The following is a 26,589-nucleotide window of genomic DNA, read 5'->3' on the forward strand; positions in this document are numbered from 1 at the left end:
AGATTGCTCCCGAAACGCGTATGGGAAAGAAAAAGGCTGAAGTACAAGTTTGGCTGCACGCTGTTTTTATCCCTGTGAAAGCTCCAATAAAAGGTATTCAAACACGAAGTGTGAGGCGCCTCAATGCTGGGAGCAGCTGTTTTTTGGATATATTTCGGTCTTGCTCGGACCGAGAGGTGCCCCACGGCGGAAGAGCCGGTCCACAACGCAAAAGATGAAGAGACGCTGTTGGAACTCCGTGTCCAGTTGGAGTTTGAAATTTCAGGGTGTGAATGGGGTGCAAGCTCTAACTACCCACTGTGGAATTTTAATGACTTATGGGGACTCACGGCAACTTCACGAAGAGAGAACTCCAACTACCATCATGCACTTGTTGCTCACGCCCACTGGGCGGAAACATTTAAATCAGCGCAGCTGCGCTGTGAACATTGCTGCCGTGCCTCAATGCTGTCTGTACCAGTGATCAAGGGAGATTGCTCCCGAAACGCGTATGGAAAAGAAAAAGGCTGAAGTACAAGTTTGGCTGCACGCTGTTTTTATCCCTGTGAAAGCTCCAATACAAGGTATTCAAACACGAAGTGTGAGGCGCCTCAATGCTGGGAGCAGCTGTTTTTTGGATATATATATATATATATATATACATATATATAACCCACCTTGAGTTGTTCCAACACATTAGAATACACATGTCCAGATGTAGATGACTAACAATGCCTATCACAGTCCCGTAATCTCAAAGGGAACTTAAAGGCAGAATCAAGGCAAATATTTTGTCCTCCATATTAAGGCCTATGTAGACAGTGTTAAAAACCTGAATATATCTTGCTTCCAAACTCTGCAACAAGGCTTCCACCTCACTCCCTCTTTTGTCCAGTCTATCCATAGCAATTATAGTCCAGTGTATGTCACTTGGCCTATGGCCGTTCTCTATGTAGTGTTGCATTAATAGTGCTGTAGTCACTTTGCTAGTCAAACGTGACCTTTGTTGGATGATATTTTTTTATCTGTTGTGTGGTCGTTCCTATGTATGATTTCTGCCAGGAGCATGTTATAGTGTAAACCACATGATCACTTTTTCAGTTGCTGAAATATTTTTGTGTATGCCTAATTTCATTAACAGTGATTTCTTTGCTGTCACTTGTGTATTGGCATAGTGAACAAGAGCCACATTTGAAATTACCTGTGACCTCTGTGAGATTCCATAATATCCCTTGGGTTATCTTCTTCTCTGAAACATTAGCTCTAATGTAGGAATGCATTAGATTTTTACCTTTCTTAAATAAAGACCTTGGTTCAGGGAGTTCTATTTGTCCGAAGACTGCCCAGAGTTTCCTTAAACATTTTGTTGGGAATGGGGCTGTATGTCATTATGCATGTAAGTTTTCGATCCTTGCTCTCATCTTTGGGAAGAAGAGTGTTTCTTTAGGAGTGAAAGAGGCATGTTTGGGAGCTCGTATCACCAATTTACACAGATATTCCCTGTGGATGAGTTTGTTGCTCAACGAAAGGCATTCACAAAGAAGTCAGTTTTTTGTAACAATGTCTCCTTAGCCTCAAGAACTGTCTGCATGGTAAATTCTCTATTAGCGGTGTAGGATGCAAACTTGAAAAGTACAGTAAAGAATTTCTGTCTGTTGGGTTAACAAAGAGAGTAGAAGATATCCTACCTTCTTCATAGAAGACCTCGAGGTTGAGGAAAGCAATACATGTAAAATTAAAGTCCACTGATCTGTGGTTTATCCACACAGAAAACTCATTGAGTTCATACTCTGGTCCCTACCATATTACAAAAATATCATCCAAGTAGACTGAAATATCTTCCTTATGAAAATTGATTTTATTATAGATTAATTTCTTTTCAAGGTACGACATATAGATATTTGCCAGTTCTGGGGCAAAAGCACCTCCCTTTGCCACCACCTTAGTTTGTGGGAAGAAATCTTCCCCAAACTAGAAAAATAAAATGGAGAGTGTGATATTGTCATGTAGCTCCTATAAATCTATATAGGATTTGCGCGTTTCAACAACATAAACTAAGAGATTGGTGTCCAGACTGATTTCGGACACCCCCAAAGGATATGTTAGACTGTAGACCAGCTAGCTCACAGTGCCACTATAAGCCCTCCAAATTACCAAGGAGCAAAAAGTTTCTGGCAACTATCGAACATAACAACCCTGACCCCTCATTACTTAGCTCACTTTAATTACTTTAAAGTACATTACTTTTCGCTCAGTCACTTAGCTCACTTCTTTTCAGAGAGATACACAGAACAGGAGAGGAACGTGTATCTGTATCCTGATACCTGTCAGGTTTTTTAATATTGTCACAGTTTCTAAGGTTATATTTCCAGTAAGAGGGCTCATGTTGAGGAGACCCACCCCACAATTGTGATGTATTCTGCTTGTTTTTTTATTGTTTACTATCCCGTTTTTTTTTTTTAGAAGAATCGAGTGCTTGCTTGGAGTTGTCCTTTTCAGGATTACCAATTAATTGTGGTTTCACAGGTCTAGCTCCCTAATTATCTCTTCCAGCGAAGCATAGGTCTCTTTTTAGGTAACTCCTGCTCCTGTTGTGCAGGAGTGTATTCCCTCTGGCATTGGCGTATAGCCACCACTGCTGCCTCCCCATTTATGTTTGCTAATATAATTGTAGATACCTGGGAAAATTGCCTATCAATTTCATCCCTAAGTCCAGGGCAGGTTTCGCCTGTACTCATTCTGTATTTGTTTTAATACTTCTGGTATGACTGCTAATAAATTGGTACTGTTGCACTTTCACTATGACTTACTTGTGTCAGATTAGTGCCATACCAGTATCCAAGGGAGCGAAGAGCAAGCCCCAAGTCTCCCCAAGGGTAAGACCATCTCCAGGAAGAGAAGAATCTCCTGAACAATGAATAATACCCCCCGGAAGAGCAAGGACAATCAAGGGACCACCGGGAAGCCCACCAGCAAGGCCAACGAATCCCGGAAGGGAGGTGCAAGAGGATTAATTCCAGTACTGTAGAAAAGGAAAATAACAAACAGGAAGAGAGGCGAGAATTCTAGGGTTAGTCACAGAGCAGTAGTTAAAGACTAGTGTTGTTCAATAAAGTTTTTGATGTAGTCCATAAAAAAGCACTGCTCAGTTTTCATGGTTCGTGAGTTTCGTAAAACAAAAAGTATCCATGCGGTGCAAGTTGATTTTCTCTTATGATTGCCCTGAGAGGAAAAGAAAAACGGAGTCCGTTAAATTCACGAGTGACGAAAACAATTCTTCGAGGCGCCTTGTTACACTCTGCCCCCCAGGTAGACGGAGGACGCGCTACGAGCGCGATGGAAGAGTCAGGGTGATGGTTGCTGATGAAAAGAAGAACGCGCGAGCAGTGTGTAGGAACGTGCTGGGTCCATGAGCGTGATAAGCCTCGGCGCTCCGATTTTTATTGAAGGTACGAATAAGGAAGTAACGGCGCGGGTCTGTGCAAGGTCAGCGGTAGGGAAATCTTCGGTGTTTCGCTGTCAAGCGAAGGAAAAGAGCGCGCACTCAAGCGTGTGTATTTCCAGGGTTCGAGGGGGTGAAGGAAACGGCTGAGAACCAAAAGTCGTCAAAAGGTACTCCAGGGGTTCTCTTGCAACGATGATCTTCCTCAATTCTCAGCCAGCATGAACACAGAGTCTAATACGTATTTCAAGGGGCCAGAACACGGATTGCAGGTACACATAAGACTCAGGAAACTCAGGTCAGGCAGAACGGCATGGTCCACTAGAGCTCAGTAAGCCAAGCAAAGAACTCAGGGAGGGGCTTCATTTAAAAAGATCTCATCTACCAATGAGCTCTTCCCAGTGCACTATGGGACGGTACACAACCCTTCTCTCAGTAATGGTGCATTATGGGAGTGGTAGTGTGTTTACAGGAAAAAAGGATAAAGCACCGGTAGACTGACGTGTAACAGGTACCATGAGTCCTGGTATAGATGACAGCGAAGACTGTTCCCCAAGTGGTACAATCCTCTATCAGGGGAGCTATCCCCATTGGCAAGCAAATTGTCAGTATTCTGTGGAAACACTACCTCAAGCTGTGCTATTTTCTGTGCTATCCAGAATGGCATTTGCTCACGTTTAGTGGGCATTCTTCCCATAATCGAGTTCAGCGTTTGTGGGGTGATTTTAGATCCGGTCCTTTGTAGTTGACCTGTTTGAGTAACCTTTGTAGGTTTAAGTGTGAGTGTTCGCATTACGAAGATTTCTGTAAAGTTTTATTATTTCTCTGTGTAGTGGGCGTAAGTCTGCAGCTGGCAATGTGTCAATTTCTGGATGTGGTGTGTAAGCAACTAGAACCAGCCAGGTTGCTCCATCTCTGCTGAGCGGACCAAGTCTTACTTTATCTGTGGTATGGGTGGCACCTTTAAACAAATTTATATGTTCTTGGTAAGTTAACAGGACTTCTATGTCCTCATACAGAGAGTATTCAGCTGGTATTTCATCTGGATTGTAAGAATGAAATGTATGTGTGCATGCATCTGCAGGTAGGAATTTGACACAAGAATAGAACACCTCTGTTCTGTATGCCTCGTGTGCCTCAATCACAAAGGTAACAGTCCCACCTAAAGCTGGGACCCCAAAGTCTGCTAATTTTAAAGTAAGTGCATTTTCCGAAATGCTAATAGCACGTTCCTGCTCTCCTTCCTGCGTTTGCATTTAATCCTGGACAGACATTTTTCAAGGAAGTTTTTAGTACCGGAAAGAGATATGGTTTGCACAATGTGGTACTATAATCCTTCACGCTTGAATATACCTACAGCCAATACATAGGATATACCTACTCAGCTGCGGCGGATTTTCCCTCTCCACTCCAGACGTCTTTGGGTAAATGTGAGTAGGAGTCTCTGAGAAAAACACTACTGAACTACTCAGATTTGACCGTTAAATAAGAAGCAAACCAACATTAGCAGCGCCACGTTGTGTAGCTCCTATAAATCTATACAGGATCTGTGCGTTTCAACAACATAACCTAAGGGATTGGTGTCCAGACTGACTCCGGACACCCCCAGAGGATATGTTAGCCTGTCGACAAGCTAGCTCACAGTGCCACTATAAGCCCCCAACCTTACTAAGGAGAGAATAGTTTCTGGCAAATATCAAACATGACAACCCTGACCCCTCAGGGATCGTGGAAACAGTACAGTACTTTTCGCTCAGTCACTTGGGTTCACTTCTTCTGAGAGAGATACACAGAATAAACGGTGGGGGCGTTTCAATAAGTATTTATCTAACCAGCTTCATTCTAGTATAAAATATGTGTGCTGCAACAACCCTTAGACAGAAACATATATATACGATTATAAGCACCAACAGAGTAAGTAAAAGGTAGATTTCTACCATGGCGCTAAAACAGTGAATATAGGCAGGCATATAGAAACATGCCAGTAATCATGAGTACTCTGATGATGCAAAACCTAACTAGAAGTACCTAAGTGTACCTTGCATGTATATAGGAGTATAGCCAAGAATCCCCCTAGGAAAGAGCCAACTCCATTACCCGTGTTTGTCTCAATTGGGCACCCCGCAAAGGATGTCATACCACTGTGAGCTGGAGTGTCTGCGTGCAGGGACTTAAGCGTCTCGTGTCAGCATGGACGCTTCTCCTCTGGTTTGCCCAGCGAAGATGTAGTACTTATATACCCGAAAGGTACCCTCAGGGGCTCTACCTAGATGTGTCATGGTACTGTGGGCCTCTCGGCCAACGTTGACGATAGTACTGACTTTTGTACGGCGTTATTATGCAGAAGACGGTAATCCTTCTGTGATACTAAGAATCCTTATGCATAATAAATTAGGCTAGTTTTCTAATAAAACCACACAACATTTATTCAGCACCAAACTAGGTCAAATGTCAGCGCCAGAGCTGTTATGTAGAGCAAGGTAGGAAAAATGTAGGTAAAGGGTCGTTCAACTACCTAGGCCTATCTTGGGGTACATTGGGGCTCATAACAATAGGGACCCACTCTATTATAGAATCAGATGCACATTATTTGTCTGTCCTGGTATCAAGTACTGCCAATGTTTCTCCCTGGGGAATGATGGCGTATAGTGATTCAACGTCAAAACTCACCAGGATATCTTGTTCTGTGTTAAATTATGTACTCTCAATTAGGTTGATAAAATGCACTGAGTCTCTTACATATGAGTTCAAGTAGGGCAGAAAAGTTTTCAAGAAGCAATCCATGTTTTGGTAGATTGATTTTAATAAGGAACCAGATTCTGAAACTATCAGTCTTCTTGTGGGACATTTAGAATTTTGATTCACCTTTTGTGATATATAAACTACTAGTTTCATTGCTCCCTTGTTATTAAGGAATTCATATTCCTTGTTCAAAATCAATCCTTCATATTCCCCTTTCTGTGTGATTGCCTTTATCTTCACCATTATGTTTGGGTAGGCTCCCCTGAGAGTATCCTGTAACATTGTCTCATTACTTACTTTTTGAGATCAGACATGTTCCATACCACAAAACCACCGCTTTATCAGCTTGCTTGATTTTCAGTTGGTCAATGGACAAAAAGGAGTTAATGGCCTCGAATTCCTCTTATGTGAGGTTGAGAATAATCCATTCTTTACATCCAAAGATTTTCTCTAGCTGCTTTAAAAAACATTTTTTAAAGACCTCTACCTCTGGAAGCAAGCTGGACAATTTTGGGTAGAATGTTGACTGATTTCTCAGTCTTGTGGCATTCTCCATTTGAACCATTTCACTACCATCAAAAAGTAAATGTAATATTTTTTTCTGAGGAACCTCAGGATCTCACATCTTGTTTCAATAAAGTCTCTGGATCTTGTGAGTACAAAAGAAAATCCCTTACTCAAAAGGGATATCTCCCATTTTGAAAGGGTATGATTGTACTAATTATAAATAGGGATGTTGTCTCCCATCATCTCTGGTATGTTTCATGTCTGATATTGAGGTAATGTGTTACCCCTGTTGGAGGCTTTTGTTCCTCCCTCACTCTGTCCCTGTTGCCTCTTCCTACAAAAGGCTGTTGGTATCTTCTGAATCTAAAGGTATGCAATCCAACATTTTCTAGATCAGATTTCCCTTGAATTCTTTTATTGATGTTCGTAGGGTGTTTTTGTGGTAAAGGTAGGTAATCTAGTTAACTTCATCCTTAATATATTTTTTCAATTTAGTAGTCTTCTGTTTGATAGTACATGTTTTGATTCCTCAATTTGTTTATCTACTTCTCCTATTAGTGTTTTCATATCCCTGATTGTTGTGTCTTCCAGCATGTTTTTTTAAAATAACAACTTCTTTTAGTTCAAATTCATCAAGAGCAGAAAACCTTTTGATAGCAATCAAGTTTCCCATAAGTAACTCATCTGAATAATAAGCATTTTAGCTTCCTCCACCAAGGTCATCTTTCCAGAACCACTGCATTATATGACCTTCTAAAAACTGAAGATCATAAAACTTTGTAGAGGCCTGACGTAGGAAGAGATAGTGAGAATACATAAAATAGCATTGTGTGTGGATACTAAAGGATCAGGGATACCAAATATGCATTACTGTTCAGTTAAACTAATTTAAAATGGAAAAATATCCCTTTGCATAAAATGGACACATACTTGCTTCAAACACCTTTTAACTATCTTGAATGTTCTGTTTGAAATGGATATTGCATTGGAGAAGATGTGTTAGTGACATTTTAAGTAGGAGATTTGTATGAACTCTATATATTCTATTTTACAACTAAAACATGGCTTTCCAACACCACTACCGCAAGAAAAAACAATGAAGATACATTTTGTATCATTAAATTAATGAAGAGATCTTAAAATGTGCACACTCGTAGTTAGAATATGCATTTATTGTATTTTCTTCTCCAGAATTATAATAGCAAACCTGACCAGTTGATAAAATATAACTGTTCAGTACCCTTTAAAAGATGAATGCCTTGATTGCTCAATTCTTTTCCCAGATGTTTTAGTTTTCCCATCAGCTTCAGATATGTCTTCTTTTTTTCTATGCCTTTCCATTCTGCTTTCTTTCTTTTCCAGGAGTTTACTGTAAAAATAAATACGTAATACATATGTGTTCGAGCTCTGAAGTAAAAACTGATAACAAACATTCCTTATGAGTTTTTACAACATAATTACATCACAAACAAATGAATGCAACAGAAGCAGCATTTGAGAAACATAGTAACAAATGTTGACTATATCAGTCAGTCAATCAAGTTTTATTCGATTTTAATAAGTCATAAATGCACATAAAACAACAATTCATCTCAAAACACATTAAAACAAAGAATCGTCAAAATTTGTTTTAATTATTAACCCCTACTGTTATTTTAAGCCAAGCCAGATATGGCACGACACCTACCCCAGCATCCATATTTCTTTCCAATTACAATTGATCATTTTATAAAATTTAAAACTGCACAGCAAATGGCTATTGAATCCAAAGAAACTAAAAACCTGTATCCTTTACTAAAATAACAGGGCCGTAAAGGCTTTAAAATTGGAAATAGGTATTTATCTGTAACAGTTTTATACAATGGACAAAAAAGTATAAAGTGCAAAGAAGTGCTCTGTGCTGTAATGTTGTCACATGGGCAGGGACATAAATTATTCACCCAAATACATTGCTGTGGAAAAACCACCAAGAAGTGGACCAGGGAAAGGCGAAGTCTTGTGAGATAAAATCTATTTTGAGGATTCATCAAATAAAGAAGATAAAAACAAGGATGTTGGGACCTAATAGATAAATCTTAATGGCTCACTCATTTGAACCGATTCAGTGCCTGTAAACGAAACGTGTGTTTGCCCAAGAACCATAAGCATTTTTTATGACAGCTTTAGTTTGATGAGGCATGTTTGTAGAGTTATTGAATAATTCACTCAAACCCAGCTTCAAAAACAGCTCTTGAGCCAATTAAACCATGAAATACTTTGAACATTGGAGTGGGCAGGACAATCCAATATGATGGATCTAGACAAATTCAATCCCAGAATGTTCCAGATCGTAGCCCATAACAATAGGGGGGCAAAACCTACTTGTTCTTCTACTAGCTCTAGCCCAAGTTCCAGATGACAAAAGTGTGTTGAAGCTCTTTTTGGGGTGATCAAGAGTTTTTAAATACAATCATTCTCATCTCTTTGGAGCCTAGCACAATTAGAATGCCCCCACACTCCTGCTCCGTAAGTGGCTATTGCTAAACACTTAACCCTATACAGAGTTAATAGCTCTTTAACTGGCTTCTGGCCAAGCTGTGCTGCAAATCTAAACAGTGCGTCCGTCTACTACTCTCGTTGTTTGTAGCACTCTTAAGGTTAATAGTGAAGCCCCTGATAGTTGGTTAAAAACGTTTCCAAAATAAGAGAAATTTGACCTTCTCCCTGAAACATAAAAACTTTAGATTTTGTTCTTTTCGGGTCTCACACCATTATAAATTAATTTTTATGATTTAGTCTAAGATCCAGAGAGGCCATAAAACCTACAAAAGCATCCAAAGATTTCTGGAGACTATTTGCTGTCCTTCCAATAAGGACAGCATCATCTGCATATAAAAGTGAAGCAATAAAATTTTCTTCCAATCTTGGCAAAATCAAGGTTTTTCCCCAGCAGGTAAGCCTCCAACCCATTAACGTGAACAAGAAATAGAAAAGGGGCAAGAATACACCCTTGTCGGATGCTTTCTGTGGATGATATAGAGCGAGTCTTCTCCCCATTGTTGCAATGTCGGACATTCAGTATAGTATTTGAGTGGAGCCTACATAATAGACGAACCAAGAGTGGCTCTACACCCGTCTCTCAACATGGACCACAATTTTTCCGAGTTAACAGAATCAAATGCGCAAGATAAGTCCATGAAGGCAAGATGGACTGAGCACTTCATGGACTTAGTATATTTGCTAACAATCAGTGACAAAGTGAGACACTGTTCTACTGTGCCCATACCTTGTCTGAAACCATACTGGGATTTTGATAATATATTGTTCTCTGAGGCCCAATCTTTTAACGGAGCTAAAAGAACCCTCCCCAATATCTTAACCATTGAGTCGATTAATGATATGGACCTATAACACCCCAGGTTATTTTTGTCCCCTTTTTTAAAGACGGGAAACACTTTTGCCTCTCGCCACAACATTGGAAGGGGGCCAACAATGGCAGCTCTTATTATTTTTTGCTATGAGAGGTGCCGACAAGTGTATATCATCTTTGAAAAGATCCACAGGGATCTCGTCAGGACCCGGGGCTTTAAGACAGGAACCCTGTACAATAGCTGCCTTCACCTCTTCAACTAAAATTGATTCACTACATTTAATATCTTGGTCCAAAAATATGGTTCCACTATTCCTGGTCCCAATTGAATACTCTCTTTATTAAAAGGATTAAAAATATGGCTAAAATGTTCCACCCATGTCTCCTAAAATTACTGTCCAATTTTTGAGAAGGGCTTTTAATTACATTCTAGAACTTTTTGGAATCCTTTAGAGCACTTGCTAACTCTAACTCTTTCCATGCTTCGGTCCTCAATTCAGCCTTAATCCCTTTTAATGTTATTTTATCATCCTTATGCACAGCCTACACTAGATTTTAATCTCGAGTCAGGCATGAAGAGAGCTTTTTTAAATGTTTAATAGCTTAAGTACAGGCTTTACTGAACCATTGTGCTACACGCTTCTCCTTTGGTTGGGCAATTTTCATCATCAGTTCAGTAGAAATGACTGCGAATAAGGCCTGGAAATTCTGAATAATATCCTCCACCGGAGACTTAAAATTTAAACAGCTAAGTATGAGGCTCAAGTTTTCCCATATTAGTTTATGCTCAAAAGCCTTCAAATTAACTTGATCCCATTTCAAACTAATTCCCTGTTTTGATTCATATTTAGTTGGGAACTCAGTCAGCTTGGTTCTCTTTATAATCCAATTTAAAAGACGCCACCAGGGGATCATGATCACTAGAACAATGTGGGATGACCCTATGATATTCCAGTAGGTTAAGAAAGTGTCTGGATAATAGCATTTAATCAATAACATTAGAGCACCCACCCCCTATAAAAGTCGGGAGCTGCTCATTACCTTTGCTAAAGCACTAATTTAAAAAGAATACATCATTTGCAACCTTGATTCTGTTTAAAACATCTCCATATATTGAGTGAGTGAAGTGAGTAAAAGGATGACCCTCAGTGTTTTCTAACCCACACACTCACATACCATGATAATTGCACATAGTGCAATTAAAATCACTATTCCACATAATGCACAGCAGGTATGTCATGGAGGTTATTTTACTAATTTCCTCTAGCAGACTCTCAGCTACATGGGGGTTACTATGATCAAATACATTATAATAAAAATGTATAATTTAAAAATCTATAGAAGATAATTTACTCACTAAGAATGTCTGATACCAAGGTGAGGAACTGATTGTTTTAATCTTTAATACTGTGTGCATAACAAAAACTAACAATGCCAATCCACCCTTGGCTCTTCCTGAGGTCACTGGGATTGCTGGTTCAGAAAGAGCAAAAGCCATTTATAAGAAAATCTGCTACTACCCAAGACTGCTGAAAACATAATAAGCCAAATCTAGAAACAAATGCTACCCAATCATCATTACTCAACTAGGAAAGTATGCCCACTACATTCCATAATAAAATAGAATAACAGGGATCTGAGTGAGCAAATGCTAACAGGATTGCTTCTGTCAATGCTAACCCTGGGAACAATTTAGCGCATTGGGAATCAATTTAGTCCCAGTCATTATAGCTTACATCCCAACTTGCGAGTCAGTACGCCTGAGAAGAGTATCCTCCATCCCTACTGATTCGCCCTTCCGTTGGGTCCCGCTGGGGTTGTCAATCAATATCAGCTAGGCCCCTTAATGGTTAGAATCTATTCACATGGGCAAAAGAATCCCAAGATGACTGTCTAGGTACTAAACCATGCATACCCCAATCCCTGTTCCCATAAATAAGGGGGGGGTAAAAATAGATAGTCCAAAAATCTGTCCTGGATACTACCCTGCTTTGCATTATGCAAACGCATCAACGGAAATCTTGCAAACCCAGGTGTCCCAAAAGCTATCACCACACAGTCACCCTCAAGGTTCTTCAAGGATGGTCCCACCCATTCCACTCTTTGGGCCATAGGAATTTCATCAAAGATGGGTCTCGGGGAATGGCGTACATCGGGCACTATTATGCCGTTTTATTAATAGGACTGTGACAAACCTCCCTAACCCCCTCTGACAGTATATTATTTCTTATTGATAAACATATTTGGTTTAAATGTTTTGCTAATCCTAGAGACTCTAGGTTCAATTCACAAAGGGAAATCTACATTTGGAGTTCTCTGCACAGGTACATTTCCACCTCCACATAGGCAAAGCTCTTTGCCCAACAGTATTCACTAATTATTGGGGGAAATCTCCACCTAACAATAGGATTTATGAGTCTCCATCCCCCTAAATTAGGGGTGGAGCCTGATGCTAGAGAAGTTATGATCATAAACTTACCACTAGTAACTTTAACAGTCGTAATTGTATCACACATCTTTCCTGCAAGTTGTTGCTTGGAGGCATAGAACTCCTCTGCCTGGGAGGGAAGAGAATCCCAAATGGAAGGGAAGAACAAGGTACTTCCCTTCGGTAACGCTTTTTCTAGTGGATACAGTATCTGCCTGTGGATTCCTAACCTTTTTAATTACCCCATGCGTAGCATTCCACTGAAACCTTTCTCCATTGCTCTCCCACGTCGATGAGGATGTCACAATGGAACGGCTCCACACGCGACTCTGCGTGACGTAATCAGAGCCGTAAGAAGACCTCGTCGGCATCCTGACGTCAGTACCACCCATCTTTTCCGTGCCTTTGAGGCAACCGTGTAAACCGACAACATTTCAACAAGTATACACAGCACACAAAACAAAGACAAAACTGGAAATTCTAAAACATAGACATTTCCTAGTGACAAGTATCACATCATTTCAAATATTCGACAATAAAATACATAAATCACATGTAAATTTTTTTCAGGTCTAAACAGGCAGGCAACAGGGAGGTGGGTGGGTCAGTGAGAAATCCACAGGCAATTACTGTATCCACCAGAAAAAGCATTACAGAAGGTAAGTAACTTGTTCTTCTGATAGATACATCTGCCTGTGGATTCCTCACCTTTTGATTTGAATCCCCAAGCAGAGGAGGGTGCCTGCCTACCAATACCAAAAAATCTGGTAGCACAAAACGTACAAAATGGCTGTCCCTCCCCACCTCAGAGTCTAAGCAATAATGCTTCGCAAAAGTGTGGTGGTAGGCCCAAATTGCTGCCTTACAGATGTCTACAACCGGGACACCTCTAGCTAAAGCCAAAGAAAAAGACTTAGCTCTGGTGGAATGTGCTTGAATACCTTCAGGAGGCTCCTTCTTGGCCAAGGTGTAGCAGATCTTGATGCAGAGGATGATCCACCTGGACAGCATTCTTTTGCCCTTCATCTTGCCCACATATTCAATGAAGAGTTGGTCGTCCAACCTGAAGTCTTTAGTCTTGTCCAGGTAGAAGCTGACCGCCCTCTTAGGGTCCAGGCGGTGAAGTCTCTTCTCCTCCTTAGAAGGGTGAGGATAGAAAGTGGGTAAAGTGATGGATTGCCCTAGGTGTAAGGGAGTGACCACCTTAGGCATGAAAGCAGCTCTGGTCCTACGAACCATCGTATCTGCATGAAATGAGGTAAATGAGGGTTTGGAGCTAAGAGCCTGCAGCTCACTAACCATCCTAGTGAAAGTGATTGCAATCAGAAATATTGTCTTAAACGCTAAGAATCTCAAGGGACAACTATGCACGGGCTCAAAGGGAGACCCCATCAAGAAAGCAAGAACTAAATTCAAATCCCACTGATGCATGATAAAGGGAGTGGGAGGAAACCTATTGGTAAGACCCTTAATGAATTTCATGACTATGGGAGATTTAAATAAGGAGGGTTGGTCTGGTAAACAGAGAAAAGCTGACAAGGCAGACAAGTCGCCTTTAACCTTAGCTACTGCACAACCCTGTTGTGCTAGGGAAAGAGAGAAACTCAGAATATCAGACAACGGACGTGAAAAGGATCAACGGATCTCTCTCCACACCATTTTACAAATTTGGCCCACCTACCAGAATAGACAGATTTGGTGGAGTGTATTCTGCCTGAAAAATAACATCCACCACATCCAGCAGGAGAGAGAAAGAGCTCAGGTTTCCCCATTCAATCTCCAGGCATAAAGGTGCAGGCTCTGGAGGTGGGAGTGTAGAGGGGAACAACCTTTACAACGCAACTTTTACAACGCACTACCATTACAACGCATTTTTTACAACGCATAATCCATTACAACGCATGATATTACAACGCATGACACTACAACGCATTTTTAAAAACTACCTTTACAACGCATTCCATTACAACGCATACTACCATTACAACGCATACCATTACAACGCATAATATTACACTATACTATCCAACACTTACCCTACTGATGCACCCCCTGGAGTTAGAATAGTAATTTTTACCCCTATACTATCCAACACTTACCCTACTGATGCACCCCCTGGAGTTAGAATAGTAATTTTTACCCCTATACTATCCACCACTTACCCTACTGATGCACCCCCTGGAGTTAGAATAGTAATTTTTACCCCTATACTATCCAACACTTACCCTACTGATGCACCCCCTGGAGTTAGAATAGTAATTTTTACCCCTATACTATCCAACACTTACCCTACTGATGCACCCCCTGGAGTTAGAATAGTAATTTTTACCCCTATACTATCCAACACTTACCCTACTGATGCACCCCCTGGAGTTAGAATAGTAATTTTTACCCCTATACTATCCAACACTTACCCTACTGATGCACCCCCTGGAGTTAGAATAGTAATTTTTACCCCTATACTATCCAACAGTTACCCTACTGTTGCACCCCCTGGAGTTAGAATAGTAATTTTTACCCCTATACTATCCAACACTTACCCTACTGTTGCACCCCCTGGAGTTAGAATAGTAATTTTTACCCCTATACTATCTAATACTTACCTTAAATGTAATTTAATATTATGCGTTGTAATGGTATGCGTTGTAAAGGTAGTATGCGTTGTAATGGTAGTGCGTTGTAAAGGTATTTTTTAAAAATGCGTTGTAGTGTCATGCGTTGTAATGTCATGCGTTGTAATGGATTATGCGTTGTAAAAAATGTGTTGTAAGTGCATGCGTTGTAAAAGTGTGCGTTGTAACGTCATACATCCGAGTGTAGAACCTGCCCCTGCGACTGCCAGAGGAGGTCTGCCCTGAGAGGGCAACGGAGCGAGGATGCGATGAGAGGTAAATGAGGCCTGTGTACCACACCCTGCTTGGCCAATCTGTGGCGATCAATATGACTTGGACCCTGTCTTGGCAAATCTTTCTCAGATCCTGAGGAATCAAGTGTATGGGAGGAAATGCATACAGAAGCTCTGAGCCCCAATCTAACTGAAATGCGTCCCCCAGTACTCCCCGCATCGGATACTGGAGACTGCAGAACAACGGGCAGTTTGTGTTCACGTAAGAGGCAAACAGGTCCAACCGAGGAAACCTCCACATCCTGAAAATGTGATGGACCGCCTCTAGATGTAGACGCCACTCGTGATTGATTGGCCGAGTACTGTTGATTGAGATTGTCCATATGCACATTCCGCACTCCAGCCAGATGATTCGTAATCACGTATATCTGATGGTCCAGAGCCTCTCTGCAGAGACGATACAACCCTACTCGTCCCTGTTTGTTGATGTACCACATCACAGTAGTCCATCAAGACTTGAATCGAATGACCGTGAAAGGAGGGAAGAAAGACCTTGAGAGCCAAACGTATCGCCAGCAATTCTAAAAGATTGAAGTGAAAATCTTTCCTCTGGAGACCAAAGGCCTTTGACCTCCAGATCCCCCAGATGAGCCCCCCACCCTAGAGTGGAGGCATCCGTTATCACCGTGGCCACCAGAGGAGGAGGTTGAAATGGCTTCTCTTGAGACAGGTTGTCCGAGACACTCCACCATAACAGCTCCACTGCAGTTTCTCTGGAGATTTTTACTGACTCCTTGAGATCTCCATTGTGTTGAAACCACTGCCTGTGGAGGCACCACTGGTGGGCTCTCATGTGCAAGAGTACATGGTTAACCAACGGTATGGAGGAAGCAAACAGACCTAGCAGGAGCAAGACATTCAGGACTGGAACCACCGCTTAATTGTGAAAAAGAGGAAGCATAGCCTGGATGTCTTGGATCCTCTGCAGAGGCAGGAAGGCTAGACTCACAGTAGGGTCCAGTACTGACCCTATGAACAGGTTGCGCTGAGAGGGCACCAGGTGAGATTTGGGTAAGTTTATTGAAAAACCCAAGTCGAACAAAGTTACTTGCAAATGATGCAGCACCATGTTCTGGTGACTTTGCTTTGAGCAGCCAGTCCTCCAGATGGGGAAAAATAGGAATCCCCGATATTCTGAGATGTGCTGCTACCACCACCCGAGGTGCTGAAGTAAGACCAAATGGAAGGACCATAGTGTTGAGACCCCACCTTAAAACAGAGATACTTCTGATGCAACTCCAGGATGGGAATGTGAAAATATGCATCTTGCAAATCGATTGACCTCATCCAGTCTTCCTACTGCAATGCCAGAAGAACCTGAGCTAGGGTCAACTTCTTGAACTTCTCCAGCTTGAGGTAAAAATTCAAGATCCTGAAGTCTAGGATCGGCCTCAACCGACCGTCAGGATCTTGAATCAGGAAGTACCGAGAGTAGCATCCCTGACCCCTTTCCTGCTCCGGAACCCCCTCTATCGCACCTTTCTCCAGTAAAGATAGAACCCTCCTGTTGTAGTAGCAACAGGTGGTCCTCTGAGCACCAACCCTGGGGAGGGGGAAACTCCTGGAAGGGAAGGGCATACCCATTTTCTATGACATCCAATACAAAGAGATCTGAAGTAAATGACCTCCAATTTTGTAGAAAAAGGGACACACTGCCTCCCATGAGACCAACATGCTCTAGGATGGAAGATCTAGAGCTGCTTCCCTGCGGTGCCAGTTGGAGGGACTGGAGAGGATGAGGAGGAGACTTGCTGGTGTGCTGTGCCTCACAGACGACCTATACCTTTACCTCTGTAGGACCTATACAGAGGATTCGCCTGTTGCTGCTGTTGTGACTGCTGCTGTTGATTGGCACGAAAGGCTGAAGTCCTGTCAAACCCACAAAATCCGCGGTACCCAAAACCTCTGGGCTGGGACTGAAGACCCAACGATCTTGCTGTGGCTCTACTATCTTTAAAGCGATGTAGTGTTGAGTCTGCTTTGGCACCAAAAAGATGAGAGTCATCAAAAGACAAGTCCAATAGGGTGGCCTGTACATCAGATGAAAACCCAGACCCCTTAGCCAAGTGTGCCTCCTGGTTGCAACTGAGGAACCCATTACTCTAGCGACAGAGTGTGCAGTATTAAGTCCTGATTGAATGACCTGATGGGCCACACCTTGGTTGTCAGACAGAACTTCCGCAAAATGGCCCTGAACCTCCCCCGGAAGCTTGAGGAGCACCTCTCTTGCTGATTCAATCAGAGCGTGGATCTAGCGACCCAGCAGACATATCGCATTTATTGATTACAGTGCCATACTGGCCGAAGAAAACACTTTCTTTGCAGACTGCTCCATCCTCTTGGATTCTCTATCTGCAAGCGTGGATGGGATAGAGCCTGCAGACTTTTTAGTGGAGCATGATGTCTGGACTACTAAACTCTCAGGAGATGGGTGTGTTGAAAAAAAAGCAGGATCTCCCGGAGCCACCTTATACCTCCTTGCTACCGATCTGCACACCGCAGGGGCAGTCATTGGTTTCTGCCACACCTCTAAGATAGGTTCAGTAAAAGCTTCATTAAAAGCCAGCAGAGGCTTTGATACAGAAGAAGGAGAATTAAGTACTTCTGTTAAAATGTTTGATTTAAGCTCTGCAGTAGGTAATAGCAAATCCAGCAGATCCACTGCCTTCCTTATTACAGAGTGATATGAGGAAAGCTCCTGCGAGGGAAGACCTTTTGGTGAAGAGAGCTCACATTCCGAAGATGTGTCCAGTCCACTAGCCACCTGTATTCCCTCAAACTCCAACACAGGGTCAACAATCTCACCCTCTCCTGCTTCCTCCTGCTGCTCCTGATATCCTTTCTCCTCCAGCAGCTTTTGTGCTTCCCTTCTGGAGCTCACCCTTGGGACCGGTGGCGGTGGTGGCGCCAGACGTGGCGCTGGTGATTTCAGGTTCGGCGTCCATGGAAGCTCCACAGGAATAGTCGAAGACGCAGGACAAGGCCGACTTGGTGCTGGACTGGAGCCAGATGGCACCGGAGAAGACCGATCCAACGGCACTCTTCCCTCCAGGGATTGCACCGGCGTCAAGAACCTCGGTGGTGGTAGAGGTCAACTCCCATGAGCCATTGGCATGAAAGGCATGAAAGGAGCTTGTGAGAAATTAGATGGCAAACTTCTGAGGGAGTAGGAAAGCGGTCCCATGGGGCCAACAGGTGCACCAGGAGGGTTAGCCACTCTGGCAAACATGCCAAACATCGCATTCAGGAAATGAGAAGGATCCGTACCTGGAGTCAGAAAGGCTGGATATCCTGAATCAGGTATCGCCGGTTCAGAGACTGCTCGAGGAGGCATTCCAATTGGTTCCGGTTGAGGCACCGGAGACACAGGAGCCGGGGGTGGAGTGACCGGAGGCAAAGAGGTCACTGCTCTGGGCACCCATGAGACTCTTGGAGCCGGAGACTGTGCCGGAGTCACGTGAAGTGAAGGGGAAGGAGAGACTTCAACCTTACGGCAACTAAGTACCGGAGATCCTGACTTCGGTGTTCCATCCTTCGATGACTGACGTCGGGATCCATGGCGCGGTCAGTAATCGACATATGACCTCCACATTCCCTGCAAGGATTAAACCGGACTTCTTCTGGGTCGCCATGATAACTGCTACAATTACAGGCAGAACATGCAACAAAGAAACTCCCAGAAATGGAGAGCCCGAGAAAAAAACGTTACCAGTCGGCGGTGCGGAAAAAAGGGAACTGACTTCAGCACGAGATGAGGTCTTCTTATGGCTCCAATGACATCACACGGAGTCGTCTACGGAGCCGTTCCATTGTGACGTCCTGGTCGGCGTGGGGGAGCTATGGAGAAAGGTTTCTGTGGAATACTGCGCATGGGGTAATTCAAAAGGTGAGGAAACCACAGGCAGATGTGTCCATCAGAAAAAGGAAACATAGATGGCCCACTACTCACACACCTGACACACATTAACCTTGCACTCGTATGAATACACCCTACACCTTAGGGTCTGTCTTCTTTTCCTTGGACTACCTCATGTACAGGGTACCACACAACAGGTACAGGTTCTGAGATAAAGCCAGTCCCACTAAAGAGGAAGGGAAACATCACTAAGGAGTAGACAGACCTTGTAGCTTTGTGGTTGATTAATACAAGGAACTATATAGTCTGCCTTTGTACATCCTCAGTACATCCGAGAAGGCAGCCATGGGGTAGGACATGACAGACTAGGCCAATAAATTGGTGGTGAAGGGATGCACCATACGGGGCCTAAAAATAGTTTCAAGATGAGAGGAGTAGGGTAAAGGTGTTGTCCAGGACACCGGCGGAAAATGCTCTTTCTGAAGGCAGACCAAGGTGCCCTCTATTTCTCATGCCCCGAGAAGAGCATATTCTCATAACCATGCACCCTGAGACTTGCTTAATGGCCTACCTGCTCCAGAGGCCTTCAGCATAAGGCCAAGTAAGCTCTCAACATCCCTCTCTCTCAACAAGTTCTTCTATCACCACTTATGTCATTCATTCTATTCTGTCCTCCATCCTTCACAGATAGTAAAATGTCACAAACATAACCATCCTACACAGTCTCTAACACCCCCTTCTTTCCAGCAAATAAACTTAAAATTGTTTTGAATACACTCTAACTTTCTGACATACAGTCCCAATCTGTACTGTTTTATTAGCAATAGCTGGAGCAGGAGTATTTGCGACTCTGGAAGGGTGATTATATACTGAATTTGGCTGAGGGTTTATCTCTGTACCTGCCACAGGCATTATAGTTAGCTTTACTCTAAGATAGCAACAGTGTCTCCATCGATCCTCTGGAAAGATCCAGTGGCCAGGCAGTAGGGTGCAGCCATTACTTTGACGTATATAATTATAGAATGAGAGCAGGCCATAGGTTCATTGAGCTGTTACTAGTCTGCAATCATTTCAAGGATCACATTAGGTGAGAAAAAATATCTAGCAATAAATGATTCCTTAGGAATGCCAAAAATTTTGTGTCTCTGCCTGTTAATCCTTTCTCTCCTCCTCAAATAACTGTTCCTCAAAATGAGGGGCAAGGCAAAAAAGATATTCACTGACATGCTGAAACAAATGTTTTTGTCTGTATCTTGCTTTTTTATGTATACAGGCTATGTGTGATTGGTTGATGCTGTAGTGAGTTTCACTTGTTGATATTTGTGGCACAATCCTGATTTTTCACTCTTTCTCACCTTACAATAGCTGGTCAGTTGAACATGTTTGAACCTATATTGTAATATATATTTGAGCCTAAAAATGCCAATATGTTTTTTGTTTAAAAAGAAATACATTTAAAAAAGTCTACGAACATAATTCATAGACATTATTTTTTTTTAACTTCTTTTTCTAATTCTCCCTATGTGATGTTAGTGTTATTCCTTGGCTCAACTCATTTCTATTAGAGTGTGTTGCAGTACCAAAGATTGACCATGTTTGGTGCTTGATTTACTCCAAAGCTTGATGGAGTAGATTTGCTTGGTCCAATAGTAGTCAAGAGGGATATAAAACTGGGACACCTTCCACTCAATTACATGCTTATACATAAAAACCCTAGTTTGACACACATCTTAGTTTACAGTGTTAACTAACACTTGAATGCTTGTGACTTTACCCAATTACGGTGTAATAACTCTGCTTCTGTGGCTATTTATACAGGACCAATGTTGTTAACTCTGTAAAGTGGAAAGAGGCTCCTCAGGTTAGAAACCAGTGGGTACACAAATATGGCATTTACTGTGGCTTGGGCTTCTCATCCTTGGTATGCGCCTCAATGAGTGAGGCTAGAGTTCTGTCAATAAGTGCACCTGTCAGTTATTGTAAATGGCAATGTATTGATTAGAGATAATGGAAGCAAGTCTCCAATACACAGTCTGCTTTTGGGGATAAATGGTAACCTTGAGGGTATGTGTCCTCTACCAATATTGTATGCAAACTACAATTGAAGTATCAAAAATGTGCCTGCAGGCGAATCATGACAATGTTATTTTATGTGCCCCACAGTACATGTTAAAACCAATAGAACATGTTGAACCTAGTTAAGGAATTACACTAAGATCTGTGTGAAACTGTGTGAATATGGAGTATATTTGAAGTTATTTTGTCCGTAGTATAACTGTTGTAGATGTAGGTACAACTTTTGTGAATAGCAATTGTCTTTCTCTTTTGTGGGTGTATTTAAGTATATACAGCAGTGTCCCTAAACCCCACATTACATTTCTCATAACCCCATCCTTTTAGTAGTAGATTTCCCCCATTTTCCAACCCCTTCCCAATGTCCCTCTTATAATTCCGAAAAAAGCATATTTCTATATGTGGGCAGATCTCCGCTCTCACACCAAAGAACTCTGCACTTAAGTGACACGACAGGCACAGTCAGAGATCTTCAGCCAGACATTTGAGAATAATAGTAGGTAAAGTAGTACTACTGGAGTACAACTTCCCGTACGAAAAATGCTTTTGTTGGTTATAGTACCTTACTGTTTAGATTGTTATTTTGTGCCATTATGTTTTTCTTTCAATTTGATGTTATTTAAATTTTTTACATTTATATATTAAGTTGAGTTGAACTAGATAGTGGAGATTAGGTGGCTGGCGGAAGACAAACGTCATTGACTTCTTGAGGAATCCTGCAATTTTCCTCGTCCTGCAGGCTTGCGTCTAGCTGATTGCTGATTGTATGACAGATTGGAGGCACAAAATTGTTGCTGTTGCTGTCCTCCATATTGTGGTCTGTAACTCTGTTGACCATATGGTTGATATCTGTATGACTGGTAAGACGGTCTTTGGTGGAACTGACCTCTACCTCCACGAAAGGACTGAAAACACCTTTGTTGCAGCGTGCTCAAGGAACGTGAGGTCTCAGTATCCTTTTTGATGCCCTGTGCCTCTTTGTCTACGGGTTTTCCAAAAAGATTTTCCCCATCGAAGGGCATGTCCAGAACTTTCGATTGAACTTCAGGGCGGAAAGACGTTGCCATAAGCCCGCCCTGTCTATGAAGGACTGCAGCACCTGCCATTTGCCTGAAAGCGATAGAAGACAAATCCATTGCGGAGTCAACCACCTCCGAAAACACTCTAGCACCCTCCTGCAGGAGGTCCTTCGCTTCTTTCTTTTTATCCTTAGGAAGAAATTCGAGAAGAGGAGTCAGATCTGACCATAACTGACAGCCATATCTTCCCAAAATTGCTAAGCCGTTAGAGGCCTTGATAGCAGTAGCCGCCATAGTAGCGAAGCGCTTGCCGATGCTGTCAAGGTGTTTGCCTTCCCTGTCTGGAGGCACCGAACAAGGAGATTGCGGATTCCTGGAACGCCTCTGGGCAGTCAGCGATAGTACTGAATCCGGACAAGGATGGCCAATTAAACATGCTGGAGCAGAATCAGGTGTCTTGCATTTCTTTTCCATCTTTGGTAACACAGCAGGAATGGAGGCTGGGTTATTCATTATTTTCAAACCTTCACTCCAAATGTAATTCACAATCGGAATGGATCAAACCGATTTCTTTGTTGCACCTTTAAAATCATAAAGAAAACATACAGGTTGCACCACAGGCAAAGGCAAATCAAATCTTCTAGATGCTCTCTCAAGCACTTCATGGAAGCCCCCGATATCTCCCAGGGGGGAAGTCGCAAGAGGAGGGGACGGCGACGACGAAGGAGCCACATAATCATCCCATTCTTGAGCAAGTAGGTCCGGATCCTGAGTGAGCTCACCTTCCTCGGGTTGATCGTCTGCTTCACTCTCGATGTAATCATCCTGGATTGTAATGCATCGAGGAGCCTGTCTCTCAACCTGCGCAATAGGTGACGGAGTAACCACTGGTGAAGGCAGGGCAACTTGAATATTTGGACCGCCGGGTGTCAAAGGAACCAGAGCGTGAGAGTCCGTAAATCTTTTATAATCGTCATTCAAAATATGTCTAAGGTCCATGACCAGGTAGGCTGGCACCAGCATGGAATCTCTCTGAACCTCCTGATAGTCTTCATAAGCCTCATAAGGATAGTGCTCTTGAAAAGAGTCGTAACGTTGGGCCTGAGAGCAACCCGTAAATGAATAATCCACTTGTATATATTCTGATTGTCCTTGCGCTTCCTCTTCCTCATCAGTGTCCTGGCATTTAACTCTGAGCTGTGAAGGGCTGTAAGTGGGACCAAAATGACTTTCATCCCCTGATTCCTCATCAAGAAGGTGAGAGGGAAGCAATGGTGAAATCTTGGTTAAAGGTGACAATCCTGGAGATTTTGGAACCAAATGGAGACTTTTAGTATCCTATTTTTTATCCGTTGACGATGCCGTCAACGACGGTAGACGCCTGATAGGGATCTTTGTCGATACTGGCTGAGAGGGTGATTTGAACACTGTAGTAGACGGAACGCTCGGCGAAGTCGTAGACACAATCGTCGACAGTGTACGTCATCGTCGACGTCGCCAAAGCCGTAGACAATAGCGTTGACGATGAAATCGTCATCACTGTGTTCGTTGACAATGCCGTCACCAGGGCCATCGATGAAGCAGTCGTCACCACAGAAGTCGGAGATTTAGATGAAGCTCTCGACGACAGGTCTGTCAACTGAGCTTTCTTCGTCAACGAAGCCTGTTTGAGAGTTGTGACAGGCAGAGAGGCAGTGGAAGATTTCTTCAGGCCTAAATCCTCAGCCTTAAACGCTGTCTTTTCAGCAGAGGAGGATTGCTCTGCCTTTAATTTCTTTAAATCAGCCGTTAATGAGGGAGAACCCTCCTTTTTATGCTTCCTCTCAACTGAGGATAGCCCAGGGCTCTCTTCAACATCAGATCCAAATTCTGATTTTGATTTCTTTTTCTGGAGCCATAACAACAATCTGGCCTCTCTATCCTTTAGAGATTTTGCTGAAAAGGTTCTACAGTTTTACAGTCTTTGGCTGTATGTTTAGGATAAAGGCAATAAAGGCAGTCTTTATGTGGATCTTCAGAAAAAAACCTTGTCTTTCCACAGGATCCACAGGGCCTGAAAAACCTCTTCTTAGAACCCTTAGACATCTTCAAATTAAACTAGGTAGAAAAACAATACCTTGAGGTGAATTCAAGCAGGGTTAAAGTTCACTCACTGACAAACTGAGCAGAGCTCAGGGAGACTCCCTAACACATGACGAGTGGTTAGAAATCTGAGGTCTGATGGCTCTGACTGGGGAGTTGAGGTCTAGAGTTGGTCTCTAATTGGTCGAAGTTTGGACCTACATAAAGATGATGACGAATATCAAAGTTTTTCTTTCCTTTTGGTGGTTTCTATGTACTTCTATGGTACTTCTTTTCTAACTACTGCGAGACTCCCACCATGACGATGGGGAAGATACAAGCATGTGAATCTATGAAAGAGTCAATACTGGAGGATAAAAGTTAACAGTCTTGCTCTTTCTCTTCTAAGAGGTCCTCTCCAATACAAAACGGTTGACTCTCCCTTGGCCAGATTCACACTAAAGTATGGATTAACCAAAGAATCTGAATAAAGACATAAATGACTCGTAATTGTAGCTTTAGGTGCCTGCTTTGTGAATAGGAGCTTTACCTGTAGCAAGGCAAGCTTCCAGTCTCCCAGTCAAATATTTATTAAATTTCAGTTTACAATAGACTAGTCATCTGGAAATGGATGTTCCTGAAGTGGCTAAATCTGTGACAAAAAGCCCAAAAATGACAATGCTTAGCTTCCCTAAGACATTTTATTTTGTCTGGGTAAAAGACTAACGCTCTCCTTACGTCCAGCATACATGGGAAACTTTCTGATAGAGTGGAAGGGCTCCGTAAAAAAAAAAAAAGTGGCATTGAACTGGACAACTTTAGGAACAAAATCAGGATGGGTCCTTGTGAAAAATGTGCTCTTATGGAACACCAAGTATGGTTCATAAGCATAAAGCTTGACTCTCATTGAACCATTAGGCAGAACAGGCTGTGACAAGAAAAGAAGCTTACAAGTGAGATTCTGAAACAAAGATTTCTTATAGGCTTGAATGGATCACCAATAAGCTTCAAGAGGATAATGATAAATTATCAGGGATAAGGGGTTCTCCTGATTGAAGGAAAAACGTTAAAACATCCTCAAAGGGACTCCTCGATTACAGAATTTGTATTCATTTTACGGAGTTTTATATAGCGCGAACTTGACCCAAATCGGGTAGCAGAGCGCTTTACATAGCACCAGTTGCATTACATAAGGACACATTCATTTTTGGTAGGCACAGGGAGATTAAGTAATTTGCCCAGAATCACAGGATGTTCAGCGTCAATGCCGAGACTTGAACCCAGTTCCCCAGATTCGAGGTCAACCGCCCTAGCCGTTAGGCCAACTTCACTCCTCTCATCTGTAGCGATGACTGAAAAATGTACCCTAATGGAAAAAAACTACAGACTCAATTTGACCAAGTAGAAAATGTATGAAAGTACAGTTTCTTCTAGTCATTTGTCAAGGTCCAAATTATTCTATGTGCACCAGATGCAGTATATCTTTGATTTGAAGGCTGAGAATGTCCATACAGTTAATGTGGTGGATTCAGATGGACATGGTATATTGAGTACAAGAGTCAAATCACCAAGTTCAACAATTAAAGACTAGGGTGCTAATTCACACCACTGCTCCTGTCTCAAAATTCCAATGTTTCTTCTCTGACTTTCCCTGCTTGAATTAGAACCTTCTATCCTGAAACAAAGAATTGCTGCAATTTCCATTAAACCATGAGTAACACTGGCAATATACACGGGCAATGTAATCTTCCCCACAAAGTTCCATAATTGATTTTCTTATTACAAGCAAGTCCAGCAGTTGAAACATTTGAGTAATAAAGAAAGGAAAAGTTACTTGCTTTTAATCATAGTTATCCTCCAGGTGAATACTAATCAAAGTCATAAGCAGTGAATTGATATATATATATATATATATATATATTCAGAAATACCTATATGTATATATTCATAAATACCTATATATATATATTCATAAATACCTATATATATTCATAAATACCTATATATATACATAAATACCTATATATATAAATATATATATATATATATATATATATATGTATATACCTTAAATCTCCTCCAAAAGAAAGAGCAGAGGCCGCACTGGGGAAACCAAGGAAACATCATTTATTCAGCGGTAACATCGGCGAATGCATTTCGGCTTCATCAGCCTTCATCAGCGCCAGGGATGTTTGGGAGGCATTTTCAAAAAACATCACTGTATGAAG

At 42.2% G+C, this 26,589-nt stretch overlaps 1 protein-coding gene across 2 annotated transcripts in view; it reads right to left on the reverse strand.

The window, feature by feature from the left end:
- ODAD2 (outer dynein arm docking complex subunit 2) overlaps window positions 1-26,589 on the reverse strand; it is a 1,108,894-nt gene that overhangs the window by 647,074 nt on the left and 435,231 nt on the right. For both annotated transcript variants that reach the window (XM_085631770.1, XM_085631771.1), the window contains exon 9: window positions 7,911-8,039. In XM_085631770.1, coding sequence (XP_085487896.1) covers window positions 7,911-8,039 — 129 coding nt within the window. The remainder of the gene's footprint in view (window positions 1-7,910; window positions 8,040-26,589) is intronic.

Source organism: Triturus cristatus, chromosome 10 (assembly GCF_964204655.1).
Source record: "Triturus cristatus chromosome 10, aTriCri1.1, whole genome shotgun sequence".
NCBI lineage: Eukaryota > Metazoa > Chordata > Amphibia > Caudata > Salamandridae > Triturus > Triturus cristatus.